This window comes from Copadichromis virginalis, linkage group LG19, assembly GCF_057382275.1.
Source record: "Copadichromis virginalis isolate Kocher_CV1m ecotype Utaka linkage group LG19, C_Virginalis_male_GT1.1, whole genome shotgun sequence".
Lineage (NCBI taxonomy): Eukaryota > Metazoa > Chordata > Actinopteri > Cichliformes > Cichlidae > Copadichromis > Copadichromis virginalis.
In genome coordinates this window covers 21,932,076-21,956,454 of record NC_140636.1, presented here as the reverse complement: position 1 = coordinate 21,956,454, position 24,379 = coordinate 21,932,076, and the positions used below count along the sequence as shown (strand labels likewise).

Below are 24,379 nucleotides of genomic sequence, written 5' to 3'. Positions count from 1 at the left end.
GTGATGTGCAAAGCAGTGTTGATGGACAGGTTGACAAATGAAGTCCAGTAGCAGGCTCTGTGAACGATGAGATTGTGAGCCCTACTGAGAGTAGGAGGCCAGTGGAAGAGAGTCTGGAGAGGTGGATGTATGCTCTGGTGTGATAAGAAATTAAAGTGAGTAGAAGCAAGGCAGAATACATGTGTGTGAACGAGAAGGAGACAGGTGTAACAGTGAAGCTGCAAGGGATAGAGGTAGTGAAGTTGGATGAGTTAAATACCTACAGCCAACCATCCAAAGCAATGGACGGTGCACAAGAGAGCTTAAGAACAAAATGCAGGCAGGGAGAAGTGGGTGGAGAAGAGAAGGGATCGTGGACACATTGGACAAAGGACATGGAATATGGCAGAAAACCCAAATAGAGAAGGTTCATGAATGTAGTAAAGGAAGATATGTAGAGGGTTAAGATGATCTCTGTGGTGACCCCTAAAGTAACAGTTCTGCTCTCTACCAGGAAATCCTGAAGGAGAACGTCTGGCTATCAGTTTGTGCCCTGAAACTTAAGCTCACTCGGGTTATGTAGCAGCACTGAAAATACCAGAAAACTGTTAACCTGGATGGTCTTTCTGCCCACGGCATGAGGCACCCTGTCATTAAGGTTCAATCAGGTTCAACACAAATGGCGGTTACTGCTGTGAAAAACATCAAATTTGATTTTGAGTTTTTCATCTCAGAAATTAGGTAAAAAATCATCTTGAATGGTGGATGTTTCTGGTCTAAATCCTGTTATAGATACAGTAGCAACCAAAACATGATCTGCAATGTGTGGCCCAAAGACAGCCATGAAGACACAAGAAATACATGCAACACATACAAGAGTCCCTCGTGAGTTGCATAAGTAAGCAAAGTGTCCAAGGTTGAAATGTTTTTATTTTGTACTGAGTGGCATAACTGTAGTCAAATCTATTAACATCAGAATCTGGCACTTGCACCACAGGGGGCACGATATATAAATTCAGTCAAACACACAAACTTACACCATCAGTAACACAGGAACTGATTCCCTGGCTTTAGATTCAGAAACACTACATGGGGTAACCTGTATTTATTATAAGTGCACGTCAGAAGCTCAGGGGAAGTAAACAATCTTCTTCCATCAGTCATTTTTCTTGTTTGTTGCTCCTTTCAATTTATAACCTCAACAGTGTCAGTGCTGGCAACAAACAGAGACCCCATCCCTCCACATTTTTCTTTAATACCAGCCTTTAATATGTCTTTTTACCATCAGGGTTTTGACTTCAACATGAAATCATAATTCTTTAAATCTTTTCTTGACCCTCCAGCCTGAGTACACATTCTCTTTATATTACTCTGTGCATTTTAAGAAACCTCATCATTGTTCCACTGTACAGCACGTCTGCAGGCCAGCAGATAAAAAAGAAATGATTTTCAGCATCACACTCTCATGCAATTACAGAGACTTAGAATGATTACATGTAAACGGAAAAACAAGATACCAGTGGAAAATATTTGAAATGTTTGGGACTTGTCATGCCTTTCTTCTTAGCCTACAATCTTTTCATTAAGTATAAATTAATTTTTCTCCCAAAAATACCTATTTTAAATGCTTTTAAACTCTTTTACCACTAAAAATTCTCATATGTGACCAAATTAATTGGATTGGAGCAACTATTAAAAAAAAGAGAAAAGGATTATGGCGTACAGCTGTTCTGTGACAAATGTGCCAGGTAGGCAACGATTGCGCTTTGCAATGCGACCAAGTATTTAAAAAGGATTTCAAATACAGTGGTAAAGTTTGACTCAGGTCGCCTGTACAGCATGTGCTTCAGCCGTGGGTTCAGATCATGCTCGGGGCAGCGCTGTAGAGGACGAGGTCTCCGCACACTCGCACGAGGTTCACTTCCTCCAGGCCACCGACTCTGTGCTCGTACTCCAACAGGTGTGTGCCGTCCACCGCCACTTTGAACATGTCTTCTTCCACGAGGATCTTCAGCTGTAGGGGACACCAGTTGCTAATTAATTGGTTGGTAGACTGACAGAACGTAGCTAGTATGTGGCTAGAGTCCAGCAACGTGCATAGTATGCTTTATCTCCCCATTTAACATTTGTACTTGTATCTTTTCATCATCATATTTTCATCAACTCCTTCTCCTTATGTCTCTGTCCTCCATTATTTCTACACCACCCACTTCTTCCTCACCTAAAGCCTCACTTTCTGCACTGAAGTCAGAGCTCTACCACATAAAAATGTGCATAAACATGCTCATTTATGCCCATATCACACTGACATGAAGGAAAAATTATACTGGTGTAAGCTGAACAAAATCCTTGGTTAAATTCAAGGGCTCTGTTAAATGTCATCTCCCTAATCTAATCAGCTAATTTTAAAAAGAAAGAAAAGAAAAAGATTTTATACTAACTTACCTCAAAACGTCGTCCCTGAACAAATGGAAACCCTCCTTCCCGCTCTTCAGGTCCCCAGTATCCGCCTAAGTTGGAGTTTCTAACAACTGTTTGCTCGTTAAAACGAGGGTTGAAGTGAAAGACTACGTCTGGACCTTTGATAAAGTCAACATTGAACCTGCAAAAAAAACCCATATAAGCAAAGCATTAGCAGAAAGACATGCTGCTGCTAATCAGTTTAACATAATATGGTGGTAAACATTTTAAAGAGTATTCCCACAGTGCAAATCATAGATGTGTTTTAAAGGAGACCTATTACACTTCACTTCATATAACATGGTCATATAAAGGTACCTGCTGTTCAAACAGGGGTAGCCAATCAGAAGCTTAAGGTGTTAAAATAGATTTATCCTATACCAAGGCTCAGTACATGACAAATAAGGATTGTTTTGAACTATTCTACTCTAGAAGCGTCCAAGAATAAACATTTGGAGCTGAAAATAAGTATACTAGGTCCCCTTTATTATGTAAGTATGAGTTGAAGGAATCAGGTTTCGGATTGCTATTAGCAGGCACAGATGTTGGATGATTACTGTACCTGTCTGCACAGGGAAGAGGCTCCCCTATTATTGTGATTAAAAGTCGCGGCATTATTCCAGCATGAAGAGGGAGATCGTAGGGCACCATCTGCAAGAAATACTTCCATTTTAAACCGTGACAATATATGTACTGTTCTCAGTGTAGATATTAAGTTTATGTGTCACAATGCAATTCTATGATTTCCAAGAAAAATATGCACATATAAAACATTTGATCACTGAGTCTTAAATTGGCAATTCACAGCAGCATGCCGAATGACGTATAATAGAGAATTTTATTTAAGCACTGTTCAAAACTTTGACCCTGCCCACATTCCTACAGCAACACCCAAGTGAGTCATTATATCCTTCGGTTATTCCAGCACTATTACACAAGTAGCAGTGACGGGTCATGGCAATGACAGAAAAGTACATTCACTATATTTTTACAACAGCTGAGCAAAGTAAAAGAAAACAAAAAAACCCCATTTATTATTATCATGGAAACAACTTACAAGTGTGTTTTGATCAATTCATAATTTTATTAGAGATCATAAAAGGCGTCATGATGCCGTAAACACGGGTCAAGTAAAAGTGTAAATTATATCATATTGCACTTAATTAAGACAATACATTGAGCAATTTAGTTGAATATTATGTATATATTGAGTCTTTGGCACTAATCAAACCATATGTTGATTCTGGAAGTGATGTCCTTGTCCAACTGAAAAGCTGAGTTCATTGCTCATTGCTTAATACGGTGGCCTATATCTGGGCTGAAAGACAAGAATACATTTTTCAGAACTGCTTCTGAATACTGTATTATTCTGTTTTATATTTGTTTAGCACCCCAGCAGAGCCAAAGAGACAGAAATAATCATCCCAATTCCGCCGTTATTGAAAAACATAAATAAATACATTAACCCTCCTTCAGCAGCAAAGAAATAAGACTAACTTCCTTTATCCACCACTTACAGGATTATGTTACTCTAAAAGAATTTCACACCAGATGCTCCACTGCACACCAGAGAAGCACACAAGCAGGAAAATGCAGCAAGCAATATTGCATTAAAGTACCAGTACTCACCAGTGTCCCTCCTGGGGCAGCAGGCCCACCATATGGACCCATAGGCCCCGGACCAGGGCCAAAGGGACCAGGGGCAGCTGGGAAGCCTCCACCTGCTGGTGGTCCCCAAGAACCGGGTGGTATCGGGGGAAAGCCTCCGCTGGGGAATGCAGGGAAAGCACCAGGTCCAGCTGCAGGTGGGAATGCACCTGGACCACCTGGCCCATACATGCCATTGCCTCCTGGCTGGCCACCTGGGAAAGGCACACTTGGATAAGGGCCAGGGGGAGCTCCGGGGCCCGAAGGAAATGGTCCCATTGGGTAAGGAGCAGCGCCTCCAGGTATCTGTCCTGGAGCTCCTTCTGGTGGATACTGCCCAGGGTACTGCCCAGGAGCTCCAGGGCCAGAAGGAAACTGACCTGGAGCTCCTGGTGCAGGTGGATATTGTCCAGGTATCCCAGGACCAGGGGGGAACCCACCAGGTGCTGAAGGAGGTCCAGGGTATTGCCCTGGTGCTCCAGGACCTGAAGGGAAGGGAAACTGCCCTGGTGCCCCTGGGCCAGATGATCCACCGTGGTAGTCGAGTGGAGCAGAGGGCTGGGTGGGGGCTCCAGGAGCTGAACTAGGCCATCCTGGGTTTGAAGGAGGTGCAGGATTGCTAGTGGGGGCAGATGGGTTGTTGTTGCCTATTTTCTTAGCCTGGCTTGTAGTATCATCTCCTAAGGCATCTGCTAGCTATAAAAGAGTAAAAGGAAGTGACTTGTACAATAAACTGTAAGCTAATTGAACATAATAAAAATAAAATGTGTATTTGTTTGAACTCACCGAGAAATCATCCATGATCTACAACAAAACAAGAGACAAGCTTTATTAGGTAGTTATAACAACTGACAATAACAAGTTGTCAAACAGTGGTGGCACACAAAGGCTCTGAGTAACAACACACTCAATATTTCCATCCTCAAAAACCTTTCTGACAAAACTCCAGCTCAATGAAAGATTACTAAGGCAAGACATACAGATGTTACACTGAGTCCAGGCTACAAATCAGGGCAGAGAGTCACAAAAACTGTCATAAATTAAATTAGAGTTGGCTAGCGAGCTAGCTGGCAGCAGCTAACTGTTAGTTAACGCTGGCTCGTTTGTTTATTTTTAGCTTCATGGTGCCTGAGGAAAAAACTGCTGAAAGCTAGATTTTGATGCTACCTCGCTAGAAGATGGACTCCTCTCCAAAGAAAGACGGCGGGTAGCAGCGAGGATTTCTTCAGCTGTGGGAACCAGTTAGCTCGCTAACTTAGCCTGCCGAGGTACACAAGTAGAAGCTAACGATTTATCTGCTTTCACAACTACAACTCTTGAAAAGGAGGCACGCACACGCGCTTCACTGATGACGTATTGTGAAGGGTGGGCGCGTTCAGGCTGGAAAACACACAGACAGCCGGTCGCCTTCTATCTTTGTAAGAGCTCTCGCTGGTACAGTTTACTCCCTAACCCCTCAACATCACGACCACACATACCTAAAACAAACCAATAAACTAACCCTAACTAAACACGATTGCAGACATAACTTTAAAACTCCGTGTCAGCCTGTTAAGGTGTGTCAGGTTTGCCTTCTAAAGCTGGGGACGACACAGTGAGAGCCAGAGGAAAACTAGTCTAAAGGTTAGGGGACAAATGTCGTCAGTTGTGTTATGTGTATGTATTCTAGGAATTACGGTAAGAAATGGTGGCTTTCGAGCACAAACCAGCACACAAATTGGTTTGCGTTGTGTGTATATACTAAGTTCTACGGCAAGAGAAACTGACACCCGATTTCAAAACAAAAGCAATCTTAAGGCGAACGTGAGTTTAACATTAACCAACACGTTATCAATCATATAAAAAAACATAACATTACAGAAATGCAAATATTACAAAATATCAATTTTACTGTCAATCAAAATTACTGTTTTCTGTTTCCACAGAAGACGTCAGTCTGGTTTTTAATTTTAAAATTAGTCTGTTGGACAGTGGTTTTACTTGTAATTGCCGTACACATCTCATTAAATGTTATTTTTTAAATGTGATTATAGTTACTATGTGTAATATTCAAATATTTCTGTTATTTGTAATATCACCTTTTTTAAAATAATTTTTATTTCTCTATTGTTATTTATTTCATGATTATAGGATTCATATTGGACTCATGTAAATGTGCTGGTTAACCTAGAGATCACTTTTATTTTGAAATCGGGTCTCAATTGCTCTACCGGGATCTCTAGTATATGTGCGCACAAAGCAAAACAACTCAATGTTAGCATTAAAAAATTGATGTTATGCTTTAGCGGAAACTGTGTGGAATCTGGTACTCAGCTTTGATTAAAAATAATTAAAATATTCCACATAACATTAAAATATAATAAATTAATAAGTTTATTATTATACTTTGATTAATAATATTACACTCTGAAGAGACTGAGCCTGTAGACATAAAAGGAAATAGTTTTTATATAATGAATATTGTTCTGAAGTGTGGCCACAGACTTGCTGAGCTAATATAAAGGAAATATTTCCTACCACCCTCTATAAAACTACAGAACACTTCTCCTTTTAGTTACAGTTTGAAAGCCTCACTTTTATTCATCCAAACACTGTTTGTCATGTCTTAACATAATTTTTAAGAATAAGTAATCTCACTTTGTTTAAAATAATTACCAAATTAATTTAGTGAAATACTCTGAAGGTTCTAATCATGCATTCCAAGTAAAAGCATAAGTAATCATTTCTCAGTTGAGGTCATATTGAATTAACTACACTGAAACATTATTGATGTCCCAGCAGGAAATACAGCCTAGGTGGAAATCAATAAGCAGAAGTATCAACTGTTATTAAATAGTAACGAGTATGAGTCGTTTAAAAATGACTTAGCAGTGTTTTTAACGTAAGACGCTGGATTTCAAACTCAAATTTAACTCTAAATTAGACTGAGCACAGATTTACAGGAAACTTTTGAAGGAGGGGGCGCCTGTATGGGATTGGTCAAACCAGTCACAAGATGATGTGAGGTGGAAAAAAACGAAAAAACACTGAAAGCGTCCCTACCATTCAGAACAGCCGCTGCAGCTCCGGGGGAATTTATTAACTCCACAACAATGGTAAGTTACTCGGTTTTCTTTGCAAGTGAGCTGCTGCGAGCTTCGTCGTTGCGTTTTAATCGTGTGCTGTTGGCAGATGCGGAGTTTATTGAGGAAAAAGTAAGGTCGCAGATTGGCTAGCTTTAGCCTGCTAGCATGGCATTAGTTCCACCCTGTCAAGTCAGCCGTAGCATAAGTGACGCGTTTCCTGCCATGAATTTCAAAATAAAAAACCCAGAACGCTGTGCCGTAAAATAAATTGAAAAATATATTTTAATTTGGGTCATTATTAGCATTTCTTAATCTAAACGAATAAATAAATGGCACAAATGGCCGAAAAGGTGAAAGATGAACCTTTATGTACTGCATATTCTAAATCTCGACACTTTTTAAAACTAGATTTTGACACTAAGTATTAAGAATAAAAAATAAACTAGGACAAAACTAAATATTACTTCTCTTTTACCTTTAAAAAAATATAATTACGTTGTAAATAATACAATACTAGGTCCTTATTCCAGTTACTCTACACGCTTACCCCTCTAACAGATATACATCTTTTGTTTTTAAAATATTTTTATTATTTATTTTTTTCCTTTTTTCAGGTGACCTTTCCCTCTGAATTCACACGTTGTCTTTCTATTTTCACACAACATCTGAATCCAGTTTGGATCAAGATTATTTTGTGCTTTGTACGTTTTCACTGTGGTGCTTATCTCCACTAAATTATGAATTTGTAAGACACATAGTCTTAATTTTAGCACTCAATGATTAAAATTTAACTTTCTTGAATATACCACTTATTAAATACAATAACAGTTACAAAAATTAGTCCAAGGGACTTTATATTTTAGTGACTTTTCAATATTAGAAAGAAACCTCAACACTTGGTGACCGTGAGAAAGAAAAGCTCCCTTTTAACAATAAGAAACCTCCAGTTAAACCAAGTTAAAGGAGGGCCAGCCGATCTGACATGATCATTTGGGAGGAGGGGAAGGAGACAGGGCAAAAGACAAGCTGTGGAAGAGAGCCAGAGATTAATAATAACTAATGATTAAATGCAAAGTGGTGGATAAACAGAGAGAGTGAATAGAGGTGAATGAATAAGAAATACTCAGTGCATCCCTCAGCAGACTAACTAAACCAGGACTCAGGGTCACCTGATACAGCCCTACATATATGCTTTATAAAAAAAAAGGAAAGTTTAGAGTCTAATCTTAAAAATGGACGGGATGTCTGTCTCCTGATTCCAAACAGGTAGCTGGTTCCAAAGAAGAGGGACCTGAAAGCCGAAGGCTTTGCCTCCCATTCTACTTTAAGAAACTTTGGGAACCACAAGTAAATAAGTCGTTTGAGAGTGAATTCTGGATTTAACAGGGAGCCAATCAAGGGAAGCCAGTATGGGAGAAATATTGTCTCTCTCTCGCTCTCTCCCTCGTCTCAGTTAACTTATTCAACTGAAACCTTTCCAAGGACATTTTAGAGCAGCCTGATTATAATTCAGGAGAACATTGCAATATATTTAATAATAACAATAGAAAAGGCACAAAAAAAAGAGTAGTTTAAGTTCATGAGGTGTAGAAGTGACGTTTCTTTGGTTTTTGTTTTTAATTGTCAACTAAACATTTGTAGTTTAGGTGTTTAAATGAAGAAAACAAGACATTATTTAGTATGAGGTTAGAGCAAGTTTGTGCATGTTTATATTTTGAAGGCGAAGCTGTTGCACTTCCTGCAGCTGGGCGCGGGTGGCTTGATGCAGCAGTCTGCATTGATGTGCTTCAACACGTCTGGGTTTTGGGAGCTGCCTTAACGTTAGCTCGGCTGTTTGTCCAGATGAATCTCGTTTCCCTCTGGGTCTTTCGCTGCGTGTCATGGCAGTTCAGCTATCTTCATTAGAGCAGTGTTACTGATTTACTGCATAAACACACCGGGTCCATTATTAACTGGTGGTTTAAGTTAACTGGCTCTCATTTCCTGGTTGAATTGGCAGCCAAACTCATGAGCTAGCTGTCATTGACTGGAGGAATTTGAACCAGAAGTAACCCTTTGGCCATCCCCAGCTTTCATTGTCCTGGCTGTCCCTAATCCCTTCCCCATGCATCCTGTTTTTAAAGAGTCCCAGCAGCGACAGACACTCCAGCCTCCTCTTAATCTATGAAGATCTTTCCTTGAGCTCAGTGAAATCCCGACTCCCACCAGCCATCTGTTCTCCAAGGTGTAATTATAGATTTCAGAGAGTCTGAAGAGACTCGTGGAGAGTTTATGTCTTTATGATGGTGTTATGTAATGTTGTGTGTGGACGTGACAAAGGTTCAGAGAAATGAAATCCTGTTCAGGCTGGTGCATTGATTTTTCATTTAATTTAATCGATTTATTTGTTTTTTGGATGAAATCCTGTGCATCATATTGGACTTTTGCAGGAAGAGACATGCTGATTATTCGGTGTTCTTAAAAAGCCTCTGTTTTATAATTTTTTCCTTTCTTTCTCTATTACACTACTATACACAAACACAGGATAACATATCTCACAAAGACACAGCAAAGTTAAGCAGAGGTCAAGAAGACGTGAAGCTCCTCACGAAAGTACAAATCTTTTAAATCCAAAACATGGAGTTTCCGTTTTGAGGTTGGAACTGTAAACATGACAGAAATATTTACACAAAACAAAAAATTGCACCAGCATTGGTGGGTTTTTTTGTTCTTTTTTTTTTTTTTTTTTACCCTGGCTCACTAATTCAGGATATAGCTGCTATGACAAAGTAGTAAATTGCATGAAAACCACTTAAAGCCACAATCTGTGACTCTGCAGCTGTCTTTCTTACCGATAAGCTGTCTTCAAATATTAATTAAAATTAACACATACAGCAGTAGATTAGGATGAATGTAAAATTTCTGCTGATTTCATTTTCTGCTTGAATGTCACAGTGTGTAAGATGCTCTTTATATGTACTACTGCAACTGTGTTTTGTTACTAATATCACATCAATGCAGTAATAGCGGTGTTTTCTGTTTTCCACTTCATTATTCAATTCAATTCAGTTTTATTTATACAGCACCAAATCACAACAACAGTTGCCTCAAGGCGCTTTATATTGTAAGATAGACCCTACAATAATACAACAGGTAAAATCATATGAGCACCTATAAGAAGCGCTTTGGCGACAGTGGGAAGGAAAAACTCCCTTTAACAGGAAGAAACCTCCAGCAGACCCATGCATCATGGGAATCCCCCGGCAGTCTGGAACTATTAAACCACAGTATCATTGACTATATAAAATCATCTACCTCACATCAGGAAAAAGTCAATCATATATGAATGTTCTGACTTCATCATGGCGCTGCTAGAATATTTGCTTTACAGTACTTTAGGCTGCCCCCCTCATGTCTTTATGTTTTGTGAAACGTGAAATGTGTGTGGCAGTTTATTGAAATGTGCAAACATGCATGGAATTACAGTATGTAAGGCAAAAACAGAGTTTGTACAATTCTAATGAACTTAATTATGTGAATACTTAATACTGCCTTTATTCTTCAGTCTGAACTCTTTTAGCCAAGCTTTCTTGTGATTTCTTTTAGTACTGTTGTGGAAATTTTAATTACCAAAGCCTGCAGACACGATGAGTTGTAACAACACCTTTATTTCAGCTATCTCATGCCTAAGGAGGGAAGTCAGTCAGGGGGCACTGAAAGTCGTCTCTGACAATGAACAGTTCAGGTCCTTTTACAGTCACAGAACAAAAGGCTTTTACAGTTGCAGTTCACACCTTGGCTCTAAACAGACAGACTCTCTATCACCTGTGTGAATCTCCCCCACTCTGGGGTCAAGCCTTCCTGTGTGAGCTTCCGCATCCTGGGAGACATTCACCAGTTTCTCACCGTCTGTTTCCCAGCGTGAATGAGGTGTGAACCAGACATACTAACTAGAGATGGACCGATCCGATATTACGTATCGGTATCGGTCCGATACTGACCTAAATTACTGGATCGGATATCGGAGAAAAATAAAAAATGTAATCCGATCCATTAAATAAGCACCTCACAAAACTTGCAACACGCCGTAACTCACCTCAGAACGTTAGCATGTCGGAGCAGTATGCATCACGTGATAGAGCGGCTGTGGCATGCAGGACCTGTCGGTGGTCTGGATAGCATGTGGAGCTTCGCTAGCAACCCGGCATTTCATCTCCGACAAAGTTATCCCCGAGAGAAGTAAAGCAAGTGTGTAAGTCCATCTCTGAATGTTTGTAAAGCATTCCTGCGTTAAGCTTAACAAACGATATATGGAGCGACTGCCTCTTCTTGCTGCTACTTCAATCATGAAACTGCTTAACGATCAGCTGATCGGCTTTTCTGTCGCCAGTCGTGTCTCTAGTTTGCTTTTGGCCCACTTTGCACCAGAAAGAGGAAACCAGCGGCTGAACAACAGCAGCACGTTTAAGCTTGATCAGCTGTTGTTAGAATGTATTTAATATTACTTTCTACTCCAGGATATTTTTCTACGTAGCTGACGCTGGTAACTGTGCAGGGGCGGATCTAGCAAAGTTTAGCCAGGGGGGCCGATAGGGCATTAACAGGGAAAAGGGGGCACAAAGACATACTTTTCTTTCTTATTCTCATTTAAAATGTCTAGCTTTTAATAAATAATTATCTGACACCCAAAGTTTTAATTTGATGTAAAATGAATAGAAGTCAATTACTGTATATAGTAACTATTAAGTCTAATATACCCTAGTAAGCTATAGTACTTTTTCCTTTGGGAAGGTACCATCTGTGCAGTCTGCAATTTTGTTGAAGAAAGATGTTGAATCTATTTAATATTTCTTGAAAAATAATTGATTTCTGTGCATTTTTTTTCACACTGCATCAAATTAAGGTTGATTACGTCGATTAAGCATCATGAAGTGGCGCGTGAGGGGTGGTTCCCTATTTTTTATTTATTTATTTTTGTTGTTGCTGGGAGTTGGAGCCCTATTAGTTAGGTTGCTTAATATTTATGCTAAGTACTCTTTAAAATACCAGAATAGGGAGGATGGTGTAGGTTTAAGTTTATTAGATTGATCAGTATTGCTGAACTATGAAATATTTTTTTTTTGCATACAGGTATAACAGAATAGCTTTAGTGTAGTTGTTGTTTTAAACTTGAGTATGAACTTATACAAAATGCAGCAAGATATTTAAAAAACAGTTTTGTTGATTAAAAAACACTATATCGGATTCATATCGGTATCGGCAGATATTCCAATTTATGATATCGGTATCGGTATCGGACATAAAAAAGTGGTATCGTGCCATCTCTAATACTAACTAAGTAACATGAAGGCATTTCATCAAGACAATACATTAAAGAGAGATCCCACAACCCATACTAAACTAAGTAACATGAAAGCAAGACAATACATTACAGGACAATACACTAAAGAGAAATCCCACAACAGTAATTTTCGGAATAGTTCTCCAGGGTTATTGAAAGTTATTCAAAGCTCTTCTTTGAAATCTGCCTGCCTTTTCTTCTGTTCTCTGCCATGATGATCCCACACTGCTTCAGTAATGTTGACAGTTCCTTTGGGATCATTGTCATATAAAAAAATCAGCTGTTGCATATCAGTTGATTTCTAGATGGTAGGATCAAAATCTGACACTAACACTTTTGACAACATCACCAACACCGTAGCTCCACCGTAGCTGTTTTTGTTAGAAATGGTTTCTTGACAGTTGCCCTTCCACTGAGGCCATTGCTGATCAGGATTGAGTGAAAAGTATGAGGATTCAGGTGAAGGGCCAGATGCATATCTCTGGTCTTGAGTTACAGGTCTTTGGTGGATTCTTTTCCTGTTTCTTTAAAATACCATTCATCAGCTGTAGATATATGATAGTTCTTTGCTAAGTTGACTGTAATTCCTTCATAGGTGCCCTTTTAAATGCTTGAATGATTAATATGTCAACTGCTTATCACACAAAATAAAAAATAAAGATAATAAACTTTTGTTTAACTTTGCATCAACCCCCAAAGAAGTAATATACAGTTTAATTTGTGTGTCGAGTGACTTGTATATTAAATTGTTAATGTATTTGAAATTCATTTATTTGTTTCCATTGCCTTGTTTTCCCACACCGGATCAGAGTGAATCACTGGTAGTGTGTGAAGTGGATGAAGATCTGGTTAAAAAGCTGAAGGAGTTTCGTTTCCGGAAGGAGACCAACAATGCAGCGATCATCAGTAAGTCACAGACTCTGAGCAGTGTCTCTCCTGAATTTTTAATCTGAGTCATAAAAATCGGAGTAACTTGAAATTCGTTTTTTGTTTTCCACTAGGGAGCTTTTAATACTCGTAGAGCTTCTAGATTGCTAACTTGTGTGACTCTTGAGATTCAAAAAAGAGTGTCCTCGCCAAGATGGGCAGCAGTTCAATCAGCAGTGGTTACAACGTAATTGTGAGCATTCTGTGGTTTGACATGGATTGTACAATTCTCTGTGGTTTGTTGCAGTTAAAGTCAAATGTTATAAATATAGCACAAAAGAAAATGTTCCTGGTATTAGATACAACTTTAAGGTAGCTGCTGTTCTGTATGCAGGAAAGAATGAGTTGCCTCCGAATGCAGCAGGCTGTGTGTATCAAACCTGATCCATCTCTGGATCAAAATGTCAAATGGGATTAGCCGTTTGTTTGCACGACATGGACTCAGACTCACGGTCACGTTTTAGAGCTTTGCAGCCCAAAATATTGATTTTTCCCCCCTTGATCATCATCATTTTTGAAGCACTAAACAACTGCTTGTAAAATGTGACTGTTTTAATGCAGCTTTTATATTCTTGTTGTACCATTCAGTGAAGATTGATAAAGACAAGCAGCTGGTTATTCTGGAGGAAGAGCATAAGGTGAGCTTTATATTACTCTATCTTTCAAATACATTCAACAATATTTAAAAATCAGGTTTAAAATTTAAATGTTTAATTAGATAGCAGTGTATGGTTTGAAAGAAGTGACGGTGAACTCATTAAGCTCTGACCTGACAGCCTGCCAGGTGCTGGATGTTAGTAGATGATTGCTTTTCTTGATAATGTCAACTGAACTCTTTCTGTTTGTTTTAGGATATTTCTCCTGATGATCTAAAGGACGAGCTGCCAGAGAGACAGCCAAGATATCCTTTGAATAGATCTTATTTTAACAATATTTTATCAGCATAAAATGAATTATAATCGTTGTAAGCAGCCTATATGTCACATGGAACGGTTAGGCGGTGGGTTTGTCTTACATGTGATCTATCTATGTTGGTTAGTTTCAGTCCTTAGCACCAGGAACATTTATCGTCTACAGTTATAAGTACGAACATGACGACGGGCGTGTGTCTTATCCCCTCTGCTTCATCTTCTCCAGCCCCGTGGGTATGAACCTCTCTGAGATTACTTTTTAAATATACGTACACTTAGAGCAAAACTTAGGTAACTACTGTTTGCTAAACTTTTGTCAAAGTTGCTGATTTTGTGTTTGGCAGGTTGCAGACCAGAGCAGCAGATGATGTACGCAGGAAGCAAAAACAAGCTGGTGCAGACTGTCGAGCTGACCAAGGTTAGTAAAGGTTTTAAATAAGACTGAGTTTTGATATTTTTCTTTTGTTTCTGTGTTATTTGTTTTCTATTTTTCTGTATTTTTCCTTTTCTGATTTATTCAATTTAGTTGTATAGCACTTAGGTCAATCCCTGTTGTTTCTAAATGTGCTTATATATAAATTGACTTGACTTTTATGATACACCAGTTTAATGTCACTTTGCTGACATCAAACTGGTGAAATGATATAGCCCACTCTAAATGTAATGTGGCTATTTCCTCTACCTATGAAATTATGAGGGCTCAAAAAGAAATAACACAAATTAAAATGTATAAAAATCCATGTGACTTTGAGACCTTGTAAATTTTTAGAAATGCTTAAAACACTGTATTTAAAAAAATCAACTTAAAGGAGGAGGTAGTTGAGAATATTTTTTGTCCATATTTGGGATATGTTTTTTCATGAAATGAGCCAGTGTCATGGGTGTATTTGGTGCAGCTCTTATATTCTTGTATTTGCCACATTAATGTTTAAAATTAAATAAACTGGTAGTATACATTTGAATTACTTCTATCAGTTGTGTTAACTGCATAGATCTATCGACGCGCAGTGCAGCCCACCACTGTGGTCCAAACTGAAATATGTCAAGAACTGCTGTGTAGATTGCCATGTGCCATGTAATGTAGTCATATGAAAAAGAAAGTTTCACAGGGTCTGTGTAGCCTTGTGAAAAACTAAGTACTCCCCTACACACAGAGTAAGTGGGGAGTGCTGCTAATCACTTGATCAACTGATAGCAGCAAATCTGATCAGAGCATGCGATGCTAAGAAAAATTGCAAATAAATTAAGAGCTACATCTCAGTCCATAGAGGCCTCACTATGCATTTCAAATGTTCATCAGAGAAAACTGAAAAAGTATGGCTTGTTTTGAAGGGCTACCAGGAGAAAGCATCTTGTCTCTAAAAAGAACATGGCAGCACAACTTATGTCTGCAAAGCAGAATCTAAAGAAATCACAAGACGTCTGGAACAATATCCTTTAGGCAGAAAGACACACAAACACCTTGTACCAGCTGTTAGCACGGCGGTGGAGGGGTGATGATTTGGGCACCTTTCAGTCAGTGGGTCTGCACGGTGAACTCCTCTGTATGCCAAAGTATTCTAGAGTCGAATGTGAGGCCATCTGTTCAACGGCTAAAGCTTAACCCAAACTGGGTCATGCAACAGGACAGTGATCCCAACATCAGCAGCAAATCTACAACAGAATGGCTGAAAAAGAAAAGAATCAAGGCGTTGCAATGACCCAGTCAAAGATCAGACCTTAACTAGATTGAAATGCAGGGAAATGTGGGGTGGGAGTTTAAGAGAGCTGTGCATAAACTCATACCTGCAAACTCAATAAACTGAAGCAATGTTGTAAAGAAAAATGGGTGAAAACTCCCCCACAGCCGTGTGAGAAAGTGATAGTCCTTCCTTTTCTTTTCAAGGTGTTTGAGATCAGAAACACAGAGGACCTCACAGAGGAATGGCTTAGAGAGAAACTTGGATTCTTTCGCTAAACCCATCACCTCCTCCAGGGGTCTGGGATACGAGGAGAATCCTGATTGCACAACTCGTGACATCTCTTGGAGACAACACACCACAGTTAACCTTTCCCTCCTCCCTGCATCAGACCTGATTTAAATAGTGTTTGCAGTCGTCTGTTTTAGGCCTGCTCGGTGGCGTTTAACGCTCAGTACAACTCATAAGATGCCAGAAGGTGCACACAATTACAAGAGTTTGAATGCTTCTCTGTGACTGCCAACATTTCTGGCACTTATTAAACCTCACCGATCTGGCAGCCTAAAACTGACCATACTGTTTGAAGCAGGTCTGTTATTGTCTCCATACAATCTCTCCATATTTCTCTTACGTGTCTGTTTTGAATTAACGAGGGCTGCCCCCATTAGTCAACCAAAGACTCAAGTCATGATTAATTGACACTGACACTCAGTTATTTGTGCCAGATACTATTGTTTACACAGCTACTCCCTGAGCTCTTTGGCTGATAGTTGCATATTATGAACAGGAAATCTAAAGGGTGGGATTACTTTGAGATAATAGGATAAGTGTTATTACTGTGCTATCACTTTTCTTTCTCAGCCCTCCCTCCTAAAATACACATTTAAATACTTAAATTAATATGAGAAACATATAATTGCAACTTCTACTCGACTAAGAAAGTCTTTGTTTGGGGGGGCAGCCCTAGAATTAATGTTCTCATTGCTCTTCAAGTGCAGAAATTGACCATTTCTACAATTCAAAAGAATTCGAACACTTTTTAACAACACTTTCTGTTTCTTCTAGATGTTTACACTCAGAACCTCCTAAGTTTTACCGTTTTATGTTCATTAGATTTTAATAATCTGAGAGTCTTTTTTTAATATTTAGTTATTTCTGGTGTCTCTAGGGTTAGCTAAGTATATACTTTATATTCATTTCATTTCTTTTATTGTGAAAGACAAACTTCCTGCCAGAACCTCGGAACAATCATAGCTACAATTCTGTTTTGTTTTACTCCGTCTCTCCTTTAGTCAAGGGCATTTCAGTTATAATTTACAGTAACACTAATACATCTATCTATATGATATGCGTTGCACCTTCTCCTGTGCACAAGAACACAAGCTGGCAGAAGCCCTTGAGTGGTGCTTATTTAGCTGCAGATGTAACCCTGTTAGTCTGTCATCAGGTTTTTGTTTTTTTAATCTCTGTTTAGAGGAGAGAAAAAAACAGTGTGAATTGTGGGTAATGCGTTCGACCTGCATGTTTATTACAAGAATCCAACACTCCAGGAAAACGATATTTTTCCACTGAAACATTCCAGATGTGAACAGTTACACACAAAAACCTCTGTCTAGCGACCATGACAGTGATGATTACACTGCATTACACAGGGCGGTAGTTCCCGCCCTCATTTTAATCTACTGGGCGACTCTGTTTAAATGGGTTACTGTGTCTTTAGGGTGATTGTTAGCTCCTATCGTGCATTATAGCTCTTACTGTTATTGGTGTTTATGAATGTCGTACTTAAATCCGTATGTAAAGCCACGTGAATTGCTTCATGGTTGTCGCAGCCTTGAGAATGACGGCTGCGATTTCTCCAAACGCCAGATGTGCCAGAATTGGCAGGTAAATGACAGCATCTGGCCGATTTACATTCTCCATGCAGACGCGGGATTTGACCGGTGTAGCTTTTTCTTTGAAAGGCTGATATTTATGTATTGAATGTGCCAGCAGCTCATTTTTGTGCCAATGTCTAATATCCTCAGCTCAGTCTGTAGTTTTTGTTTACCCAATTTTTCTTAGCTTTGAGCATTTTTAAAATACATTGTGCTGGAGCACACAGCTCAAACACTTTACAAACGGATGTATTTGGCTTTTCATGCCCCAAAGGGACAGCATTTTTTCCTGGCTTTTGGTTCCCTGCTGAATATTGTCAGTATTTAAGCCAGTGCAGCACACTACCCAAAGGATTAGTAGCAGCATGACCAGCCCCAGATAGTTAAAGCTGTATAAGAATGTACTATGCATGTATTGCAGATAATACAGACTGGTTTTATTGTGATAAAACAGGAGTAACCTCAGTAGTAAGTGACCCGAGTAGCAGACTTCTTTTTTTTATTTATAATACTACAAATGTCCACTTTTACCCTGAATTATATTGCTGAATTAAAGCCCAGAAATTCTCCAGATAGTGCATGATATTATATTGCAAAGGCTACCATACCAAGGCCATGCTGCAAGGCCAAAACCTGTTTTTCTCTGATGGCGTCTATGCCCTCATAAACAACAGAAACTCTCCCAGAGATCTGGCTCAAAGATGTTTTCATACAATCAAACTGCTCCACGTGCATCATTCGTAAGGGCAGGGTTTTATCCAACAGGAGCAAAGGGGACATAAGTGTAATCACTTGTTTTAATGTCTACTAATAGCAGAAAAACACAAATCCACTAGATTAAATGACCTTTATATGACCTGAAAAACCCTTCAGAAAGTCTGTAAATTCAGGAATATGCACAGCTTGAAATGAACACTGTTTATTCAATGCAATTGAAATGTGCAATGTACTGGGTTAGATGTGAATATATTTATCTTTCTAAATTCTAAAGACCTCTAAAATGTGGAGAGCTACTGTAGAAGAAGTGTATGCTTTAAAGTAAGTAAGCCTTACAGAAGGCTTTACCGATGCTTTCTGAACAGCTACACAAAGTCTCTGACATCGTTTATTTGCACATGAACGCTATAAAAGGTTCGCATCACAGTCGTCAGGTGTGATATCTGAAGTGTGCCCAAACTGACATTAATTTCTCTAAAAGAAAGCCTCTGCTGTTGCTATTTTAAATGGGATGTATAAGAAACTGTCCATTCATCGTGTATCAAACTCAGTCTCCCTAATGTAAGGTCCAGTTAACTAAGAGCCCCCTTTGGTTATGAGCCATGTATCTGGTTATGTCCTGTGGATCTCTAACAGCTTTTTATCTTTATGTGGTGAACGCATATAGTTTTTGGCCTCTAGTGGTTTTTTTTGTTTTTTTTACTTTAACCTGCAATTGTGTTGTCAGCGCTCGGTGTCCTCTGATTAAATGCCTATTCTATTTTCTTTCCTTTTTACTAAAAAAAACCACCTGAAACATCTGTCATAACCAGCTGCCTCGTGGCATCAGTGAAACTTGAGATATTTGTATTTTCCCATACTTTATAAAAGTGTCTTGTCCTGTTGTCCAAATAAAATGACAGTGATGTTTACCCATGTGTTTCCAGAGACTGCTGTTTTCAAACTGAAATGGTCATATGAGCTTCATCAGAGATGGTCTTGGTGTCTGAACACAGAAAAGTACCATCAGAATTTGATCCATCATGTAATACCATCTGGACAACATCTGATTGGCCCTGACTTCATTTTTAGGCACAACAATGATCATAAACACACTACCAATGCAGTAAAAGCATACCTGGATAGAAAACCACACAATGGACACTATTCCTGAAACTGTGGGACTCCAGGAGATAAAGAAAACACCGAAGTTCAGAAAGAAATTCCAGGAGATGGCGCTAATGCATGTTAAAAGTGATTTCAGATAAGTAAATGGTCCAGTAGGTGGCGGTAACGCACCCTGCTGTAAGATGGTTGACTTGCAGCCACTAACACTCAAAGAAGAAGGGGAAGAAGCAGCAGTAATCGGTTGGGAACCTGCCTGCATCATCTGCCGATCGAGCCAGGAACCGACCAGCAGAACCGGAGAAAAATGGCGTTCACATTCGCGGCCTTTTGCTACATGCTCGCACTGCTGCTAACGGCCGCGCTTATCTTCTTCGCTATCTGGCATGTAAGTACACATTTCTAGGTCGCCTGCCAAACGGTGCGGACGTAAAAGTAGAAAGAATGAGAAAGACGGGCTAACAGTGAGCTAACGAAGCCTGGGAATGAATGGCACACACCCTGTCCGGTCGGCTAGGACAACAAGTTAGCAGTTTTAACACCAAGACGTGTTTTTAATAAACTATTTCCCATCATCCATATAGAGCGCAACACCACTTTTACATGTTTTATACCCCTTTATTTTGTTTGTATCGCTTGCCAGCTCAGAGTGCAGTGTTGGCTAGTTAGCATGCTAAGCTAACGTTTGGCTGTCATGTGTTTATCGACATGTCACATCTCTGCATTGTGTAATACCGCCAGGTTTTGCAGTCACAACCCCAACGTAAGCATGGGGAGTTTGGAGCACATTAAACTAGCTGTAAATAATTAACTAGCTGTTCAGTCATTTACTAGATTGAGGTAATCAGTGACGTGGCTTGGGATAAATAATAAATAAATAGATAAATAAACTTTCCAGTTTGGATATCTTCAGTTTTCTGCTTCTGCTTCTGCAAATTTTATTGTGAAGGTATATAAGAGCAGTATGGGTAGTGTAACCTGGTAAAATATTATTGCACCTGCTGTCCTCTGAGTCTCTGTTTTTAACATTTTACCATTGATCACCTTGGTCCTTCAGATAATCGCTTTCGATGAGCTGAAGACTGACTACAAGAATCCTATAGATCAATGTAACACTTTAAATCCGGTAAGTGATCTCACCTCTTCAGCTATCATACCTTCCTTGCATGCAGATATGCTCTGATGAAAGATGTTCTCTTTATTTTAGTACAACTTTATCCACCTATCTGTCTTTTTCTCTCATTTCTCTGCACTGTTATGCTAAATAACCTGCCTGTTATAACTTCAGTGATCTTGTCAGCTGTCAAACTCTAACAGCCTTTTTGTTTTTCCTTATCTGCTTTTTTTTTTTTTTTAAACCACTTTTAACGACAAAAAGACAGTTGAAAAGGTCAAAAAGATTAAAAGAGTCAAAATTGCATTAAAGGTTTGTACCAATCTTTAAAATGCCCGCTCAAGTCCAACTCAGTCTGCAGTCTTGTCATTTTGCACGGGGAAGTGTTTGCAAACGTCTTTTCAGTTAACTAATCTTTAGGTCAGGGTTCAGCTCGGGATTAGACAACATGCCACCTGTGCCTCACCTGTATCCTTTTTATTTCCTCCCCCCACCTACACGGTCGTTATAGTTTTATTTTTGGCTTTTCAATCTCTTCTTTGTATTTCTCTCCTGTACGCCTCAAAGTTCAGCTTCAGACTGATTGCACTGGCTAACAGGCATGTTTTCAGCTTTCTTTAACTACCTTTTTTTGGCCGTAGAAGCAAATGGATATCTAACAGTGGGTAAGCACTATACTCTTGGACGAACAGTCCTCCTTATTGATTATGAATTAAGAATAGCTGTTAACTGAAAAGACTTGCAAATGCTCAAAACATGCATGATCTTTACTACAACCTACCCTTTGTTTGCATATAGTTACAAGTATAGAGTATTCCCAGGAAACTCTGAGAGATGGGTATCTTGTTTTCCATTTGAAACAGCAGTTCTGGCAGAGCTTGCACATAACTGTTAGGATGGTATAGAATCACAGCAGCCCGAACACTAGTCTTTTGATTTTGTAAAACCCCCCCCTTTTTTTTTTTTTTTTTAATACTTTGCGTGTTTGATTTTTCCAAGACAGCTTGTTTTATTCTTCAATCATCGGTTTTCTTAAATGCATGTCACAACTTGTTTTTCTGCAAGGTGAATGCTACAATTTGAGTCAGCAATTAGCAGACCTAGGCCACTGTTTATGATCTCAGTGTTGGCTCTAACCCGCATCACCTGCGGTTCAGAACAGATGGCTGCAGAATCCAAACACTCTCCAGCTCAGCAATATTTAGAGCTCCTGATTGGTCAGTGATTCGTAGCTGAAAAGTGAAGGTTCCTCTACGTTTAAGCCTTGACATGCTCCACAGTCCGATTTGCAGTTTTGGCCTCTTTTTTTCTCAGCTCAGTTGGCACAATAAATTTATTTATTTTTTTGTGCAGTTGTTTTGTATTTGGCAGCACAGTGCAGGATTTCAGCACATTTAAAGTCCGTCCCGTCCTTCCTGCAACTTCCTCTTTCCCACATACCCCTCACCCTTCCATCTGTGGGCTGTTGGTTGCCCCCTCCTCTCCGCCCTCTGCTCTTATTTTTAATGCATGGCTTCCATGTGGCGCCTCCATCTGCCCCCCTGAACCCCGCAACCAGCTCGAACTCTGTCAACCTGAGGCAGACTGCTGCATCGACAATGCTAAGCGTGCTCACAGCATGGTCCTTCTCTGGTGTGTTGTCCAGTGCGCTTGTCAGGAAGTGGAATGATCTGTAGGTTCACCCTCACTGCAGAAAATGTCGATGTTGGGATGCGCAGATATTCTTCAGAGCAATTTGTCCCCCTTTAATTGTGGTCACACTTGATAATGCATGACATAACCAGGGTGGGAAATTAACCATGTTCTCTATCCATTTGCAACAGTTTATTAAAAAAAAAATTATGCAAGCACCACATGTTTCTTCAGTGACTAAAAGAGGCGATTATACAAATTAATTTTCTCAATGCGTAGCCACATATGGCTTCACTGTGGCACCTTTTGTAAGCATTAAACAAGTGAGGAATGGCTTAAAATCTGCATATGGATGATTTTAATTTTTCACCCTGTTTCATGTGTTAAAATAAGGCAGTGTTTATGTGTTTTACATAATATAAGATGAAGCTGGACCTCACTAAAGGCCTGTATAGCACATGTAAAGCACAAAATTATAGCTTAACCAGAGTTCATTTGTGATTCAGTCCTTCTCTTGTATTCTTTCAGCTACTGCAATTTTTAGACGTCTGCTTCTTTAAATAGCGCCGCTTTCTCCTTGTAAAAAGGACTCATTACCTTTGAGGATTCGTTACATCACATTGTGTTGTCCTCTGATCAGTGTGCTTCAATTTCTAAGTCTCTGCATTTATTCCACACATTGAGTGGATTGATTAACTTTGTTTAGACAGTACATTACTAAGTCAGAATTAGAACAAGAGAATTGAAATATCAGCTGTATGTGAATATTGACATGTCTTCTTCCTTGGCTCCTTTAGCTGGTGCTCCCAGAGTATCTTATCCACTTCTTCTTCTGCGTGATGTTCTTCTGTGCGGCCGAGTGGCTCACCCTCTGTCTCAACTTACCACTGCTGGCTTATCATGTCTGGAGGTACGTATTCGAAAACACTGATCCTAGAGTCAACACCTGGTTTTACTTAACTAAACCTTTGTAAACAAGTCACATCTGCGTGTAACTCGCTGCTTTCATGTTTGCCTTTCTGCAGGTATATGAGCAGACCTGTGATGAGCTGTCCAGGACTTTACGACCCAACAACCATCATGAACGCTGACATCCTGGCGTACTGTCAAAAAGAAGGCTGGTGCAAACTGGCTTTCTACCTCCTGTCATTCTTCTACTATCTCTACGGGTATGTTTTTCACTTGTATTTTTCTGCTCTTTACTTTACTTTTCATTTGTATCTGCTGAGAGAAGAATCTTTGAGACTTAGACTTCATTACGGCGGCTATTGTTTGCAGTGCAAAAAATGTGTGGATATGAAGATATGTTGATCCTGGGGTAGTTTTGTCAGAGAGGCGGACACCACTTTATTTGTTCGTTGAAAGGTAGAGGCAGTCAGTAGTGACAGGAGAGCAACACAGCATGGCTCTGTCTAAAATCTGCCTACCAGCAGCTTTTAAAAAGGCGCTCAGTCTTCCTTTGTCAAACAACAATTTTTGGATTTATGTACCAGTCTTGATGCTTATTTAGATATTCCTCTTGTTCTCTCCAACAGGATGATCTACGTTCTGGTGAGCTCTTAAATGGTGCGATGAAGCAAAAGGACCTGCATGTACAGTAAACGACCAGACACTATGATCTTAGTGCTGGAGCACTGGACCTGCTGGAGACCACCTTTCAGCAACACAAGACGCCATTTCCAAGTGGACAAACCTGTCATTTCAGAAACATTTAGCCAGTTTTAAGAGAATCCTGGTTGCAGTGTTCCTCTCATAGCACTATAGTTACAAAGCTTTTATGGAAAATACGGACAGACCTGAATGGACACATCTTTCTCTCTCTTCTTTTTTCCCTGTTTTTTTAATAGTGTTTTTTTTTTTGTTTTTTGTTTTTTGTTTTTTTATGCTTGGGATTGAAAATAAAGTTTGCTTTTTTTTTCATCACGTTTCCCAACTGTTGAGTGTTTA

At 39.4% G+C, this 24,379-nt stretch overlaps 3 protein-coding genes across 4 annotated transcripts; 2 read left to right on the top strand and 1 right to left on the bottom strand.

Annotated features, from left to right (window-relative positions):
- Positions 1 to 891: 891 nt before the first annotated feature.
- Positions 892 to 5,709, bottom strand: lgals3a (lectin, galactoside binding soluble 3a). Its single transcript, XM_085440944.1, has 6 exons — positions 5,254 to 5,709; positions 4,873 to 4,890; positions 4,069 to 4,782; positions 3,002 to 3,090; positions 2,425 to 2,581; positions 892 to 1,993 (listed from the first exon to the last, which is right to left on the bottom strand). The coding sequence occupies exons 2-6, from the start codon at positions 4,885 to 4,887 to the stop codon at positions 1,838 to 1,840; spliced, it is 1,131 nt and encodes a 376-aa protein (XP_085297070.1). The 5' UTR covers positions 4,888 to 4,890; positions 5,254 to 5,709; the 3' UTR covers positions 892 to 1,837.
- Positions 5,710 to 5,744: 35 nt separating this feature from the next.
- Positions 5,745 to 19,493, top strand: gmfb (glia maturation factor, beta). The gene is given in 9 exon segments (XM_085440966.1): positions 5,745 to 5,763; positions 7,092 to 7,153; positions 7,155 to 7,181; positions 13,281 to 13,377; positions 13,987 to 14,036; positions 14,250 to 14,301; positions 14,463 to 14,543; positions 14,654 to 14,727; positions 16,195 to 19,493. Coding segments are annotated over 9 exon segments (534 nt in total). The 3' UTR covers positions 16,267 to 19,493.
- Positions 19,494 to 19,884: 391 nt separating this feature from the next.
- On the top strand, positions 19,885 to 24,349 carry cnih1 (cornichon family member 1). Of its 2 annotated transcripts, XM_085441266.1 has the most exons (6): positions 19,885 to 20,074; positions 20,744 to 20,812; positions 21,065 to 21,112; positions 23,230 to 23,342; positions 23,458 to 23,601; positions 23,968 to 24,349. In XM_085441266.1, exons 1-6 carry the CDS (start codon positions 19,994 to 19,996, stop codon positions 23,993 to 23,995), a joined length of 483 nt encoding a protein of 160 aa, XP_085297392.1. In that variant the 5' UTR covers positions 19,885 to 19,993; the 3' UTR covers positions 23,996 to 24,349. The 2 variants fall into 2 exon arrangements, with proteins under 2 accessions (XP_085297392.1, XP_085297393.1); XM_085441267.1 differs by lacking the exon at positions 21,065 to 21,112 and having other exon boundaries at positions 19,890 to 20,074.
- The last annotated feature ends 30 nt before the right edge of the window (positions 24,350 to 24,379 follow it).

Excerpts from the sequence above, each read along its gene's own strand:
- cnih1 (XM_085441266.1), top strand. The coding sequence starts at position 19,994 with ATGGCGTTCACATTCGCGGCCTTTTGCTACATGCTCGCACTGCTGCTA. Across the intron at positions 20,075-20,743 it reads TCTTCTTCGCTATCTGGCAT|ATAATCGCTTTCGATGAGCT; the intron begins GTAAGTACACAT and ends TTGGTCCTTCAG. Across the intron at positions 23,343-23,457 it reads CTGGCTTATCATGTCTGGAG|GTATATGAGCAGACCTGTGA; the intron begins GTACGTATTCGA and ends GCCTTTCTGCAG.
- lgals3a (XM_085440944.1), bottom strand. Across the intron at positions 3,091-4,068 it reads CTGCCCCAGGAGGGACACTG|ATGGTGCCCTACGATCTCCC; the intron begins GTGAGTACTGGT and ends TATTTCTTGCAG. Across the intron at positions 1,994-2,424 it reads TTCAGGGACGACGTTTTGAG|CTGAAGATCCTCGTGGAAGA; the intron begins GTAAGTTAGTAT and ends TGTCCCCTACAG.